Source organism: Calidris pugnax, unplaced genomic scaffold (assembly GCF_001431845.1).
Source record: "Calidris pugnax isolate Ruff unplaced genomic scaffold, ASM143184v1 scaffold41, whole genome shotgun sequence".
Classification (NCBI taxonomy): domain Eukaryota; kingdom Metazoa; phylum Chordata; class Aves; order Charadriiformes; family Scolopacidae; genus Calidris; species Calidris pugnax.
Window position 1 is genome coordinate 8036246 of NW_015094509.1, and position 3553 is coordinate 8039798.

The following is a 3553-nucleotide window of genomic DNA, read 5'->3' on the forward strand; positions in this document are numbered from 1 at the left end:
CTTGCAACGTTGGGTACCACTGAGCACTTCATTTTGGGAGGATTTAATTTGCTTATTGAGAGTTCTTGTCAGGCCAGTGGGACACGTTGCATTTCAGAAAAGGGTATGTTGTGCTCAGTACCAATCTAAACATCCTAAACTGAACGCTCGTTTGGGTGGTCCGGCCGTCTCATTAAGTGTCGTAAATTAATGAGCTTTCCAGTGCCTTTGATGATTAAGGGATTGGAGCATCTCCCTTAGGAAGGAAGGCTGAGAGAGCTGGGACTTTTTAGTCTGGAGAAGAGAAGGCTGAGGGGAGACCTTATTAATGCTGACAAGTATCTAAATGGTGGGTTGAAGGAGGATGGAGCCAGACTCTTTTCAGTGGTTCCCAGTGACAGGACAAGAGGCAACGGGCACAAGCTGGAACATAGGAGGTTCCACTCAAATATGAGAAAAAACTTCTTCACGGTGAGGGTGGCAGAGCCCTGGAACAGGCTGCCCAGGGAGGGTGTGGAGTCCCCTTCTCTGGAGATTTTCAAGACCCGCCTGGATGCTCCTGAGTAACATGCTCTGAGAAGCTCTGGGTGGTCCTGCTTCAGCAGGGGAGTTGGACTAGATGATCTCTATGGTCCCTTCCAACTCTAAAAATTCAGTGAAATTTGTGAATAAGGGAATTATTCACATTTTATTTTTACGTAGGGCACAAAGAGTAAAGGTCAGAGGCTCAAAGCTTACTATAGCACATGAGCCGTGGGTGGATCTTGGTGGCAACTTCCCTGTTGTTACAGGTAAACCATTCCTTAAAAATACTCGGGTTCACTTTTTGCCTTCCCAGTTTGAGACCTCACATCGTGCTGCTTTTCAGAAATAATCACCCTTTCACTTTCCTAGGGTGAAAATAAAGGCTGTCAGCTTCTAAGAACAGGATGTGATCACCTCTCCTTGGAAGTGGCAGTTCCCCGGGTGGCAGAGGTGCCGATCTAGCAGCTGGTTGTCACCTTTGGCTGTTGCCCGTGATATTTGACTAAAGCTGGTCGAAACGGTTTCTGGCTTTTTTGAGCAAAGCTTCACTTCCAGCCTAGGTATGTTATCACTGGAGTCACAACACCCCTGCCTTGCTAACAGCCTCCTACTAAAACTACCAAACCTGTGCTCAAAACAGCGAGAGGGAGTATTTCTAATTGAAAAAAAATAATTAATAGTTTGCCCAGCTGGATGTGGGGGCTCGGCAAACGGCTGTTCCTCAGCTGTTGTTGTTCCTGTCACTATGTGAAGGGAAAGGCTGTTGTTCCTGGTTGTTGGCAGGGATGGGAGAAGCTGCTGGGACTCGTGCTTGGTTTGAGGAGTAGCGGGGAGTGACCAGCACTGATTTACGCTCCCATTGATCACATTATAGCCAGGGCAATGATTCCCACACCCAAATTGTTATTGTGCACGCTCAGCAGGGCTGATGCCTGTGCTGGCCAGGCTCAGGAGGACCATTTCAGTCCTGCTCTCAAGAGCAGTGCACACTGTTCTTTTCCCAAATGTATTTCACCCAAAGACTGCAATTTTAAATGCAATAATTGGGGCTATTCATGTATTATGCTGAGACACACTTTGCTCTTCTCCCTTCTGCCAAAAATACATGTTCTCTGAAGGAGCAGCAGCCTGTCTATGCCCTCCTGAGAGGCCACACTTCCAAGACAAGCCCAGCTCACACCAGAAAAATATGTCTCCTTGGTCACGACAATTTGCTAACTGTGGAGGTTAGCAAAGGTGATGCCCCTTCACAAGAAGGAGGATCTGGGAAACTACCAGCCTGGGAAGGTTATGGAACAGACCATCTTGAGTGCCATCACGTGGCATGTACAGGACAACCGGGTGATCGACCCAGCCAGCGTGGGTTTGTGAACGGTGGGTCCTGCTTAACAAACCCAATCTCCTTCCGTGACAAGGTGAGCCACTTAGTGGATGAGGGACGGGCCATGGATTTTTTTTACCTGGACTTTAGTAAAGCCTTTGACACCATTTCCCACCACATTCTCCTGGAGAAACTGGCTGCTCATGGCTTGGATGAGTGTACACTTTGCTGGGTAAAAAACTGGCTGGATGGCTGGGCCCAAAGAGTTGTGGTGAATGGAGTTAAATCCAGTTGGCAGCTGGTCACACGTGGTGTTCCCCAGGGCTCAGTACTGGGGCTGGTTCTCTTTAATATCTTTATCAATGATCTGGACAAGGGGATCGAGTGCCCCCTCAGTAAGTTCGCAGATAACACCAAGTTGGGTGGGAGTGTTGATCTGCTTGAGGGTAGGAAGGCTCTACAGAGGGAACGGGACAGGTGGGATCAATGGGCTGAGCCCAGTGGTATGAGGTTCAACAAGGTCAAGTGCCAGGTCCTGCACTTGGGTCACACCAACCCCACTCAGCGCTACAGGCTGGGGGATGAATGGCTGGAGAGCTGCCTGACAGAAAAGGACCTGGGGGTGTTAGTCAACTGTTGGCTGAACATGAGCCAGCAGTGTGCCCAGGTGGCCAAGAAGGCCAATGGTATCCTGGCCTGGATCAGAAATAGTGTGGCCAGCAGGAAGAGGGAACTGATTGCCCCCCTGTACTGGGCACTGGTGAGGCCACACGTCAAATACTGTGTTCAGTTTTAGGCCCCTCATGACAAGAAAGACACTAAAGTGCTGGAGCAGGTCCAGAGAAGGGCAATGAAGCTGGTGAGGAGTCTGAAGCATAAGTCTAATAAGGAGCAGCTGAGGGAACTGGGGTTGTTCAGCCTGGAGAAAAGGAGGCTGAGGGGAGACTTTATCATGCTCTATAACTGCCTGAAAGGAGGTTGCTGTGAGGGGGAACTCACTCTTCTCCTGAGTAGCAGGTGACAGGACAAGAGGAAACAGCCTGAAGCTTTGCTGGGGGAGGTTTAGATTGGATATTAGGAAACATTTCTTCACTGAAAGGGTCATCAAGCATTGGAACAGGCTGCCCAGGGAAGTGGTGGAATCTCCATCCCTGGAGGTATTTAGAAGACACGTAGATGTGGTGATTATTGACACAGTTCAGTGATTGCTTTGTCAGTGTTGGGTTAATGGTTGGACTCCACGATCTGAGAGGTCCCTCCAACCTGGACGACTCAAAGTTTCTGTGATTTTTCAACCATCCGAGTTCCCCGGGGCCCTCTGACCCACAGCCTTGTCTCCGGTTTCTTTCCCCGGTTGCTCTTTGAAGCCCGGCCGGGGTTTTTCTCGCCCGGTCCCCGCCCAGGGCTCTCTCTGAGTGGCGGCGGCGGGGGGCGGGCGGTCCCTCCACCTGCCGCGGGTGTAGGCGGGTGTGTGCGGGGCAGAGCCGCTCCGCGGGGGCGCATCCTGCGCTCCGCTCGGCGGGATGGACCGGGGGCGGCGGGACGGCGGCGGCGGGAGGCTCCCGGTCCCCCTCCTGCTGCTGCTGCTGTGCGGGGCGGCGGGGCCGGGGCGCGGCGGCGGAGCTCCCCCCCCGCTCCGCTTCTCCGGGCGGGTGCCCGAGAACAGCCCGGCGGGGACGCGGGTGCGGGGTTTGCGGGTGCCGCTGCGGAGGCTGCTGGGCCCCGGGG

The 3553-nt window shown here is 52.7% G+C and overlaps 1 protein-coding gene across 1 annotated transcript in view; it reads left to right on the forward strand.

Moving 5' to 3' along the window:
- The first annotated feature begins 3348 nt into the window (after positions 1-3348).
- Positions 3349-3553, forward strand: part of LOC106902038 (neural-cadherin-like) — a 71232-nt gene continuing 71027 nt past the window's right edge. The window contains exon 1 of the mRNA XM_014965203.1: positions 3349-3544. Coding sequence (XP_014820689.1) covers positions 3349-3544 — 196 coding nt within the window. The remainder of the gene's footprint in view (positions 3545-3553) is intronic.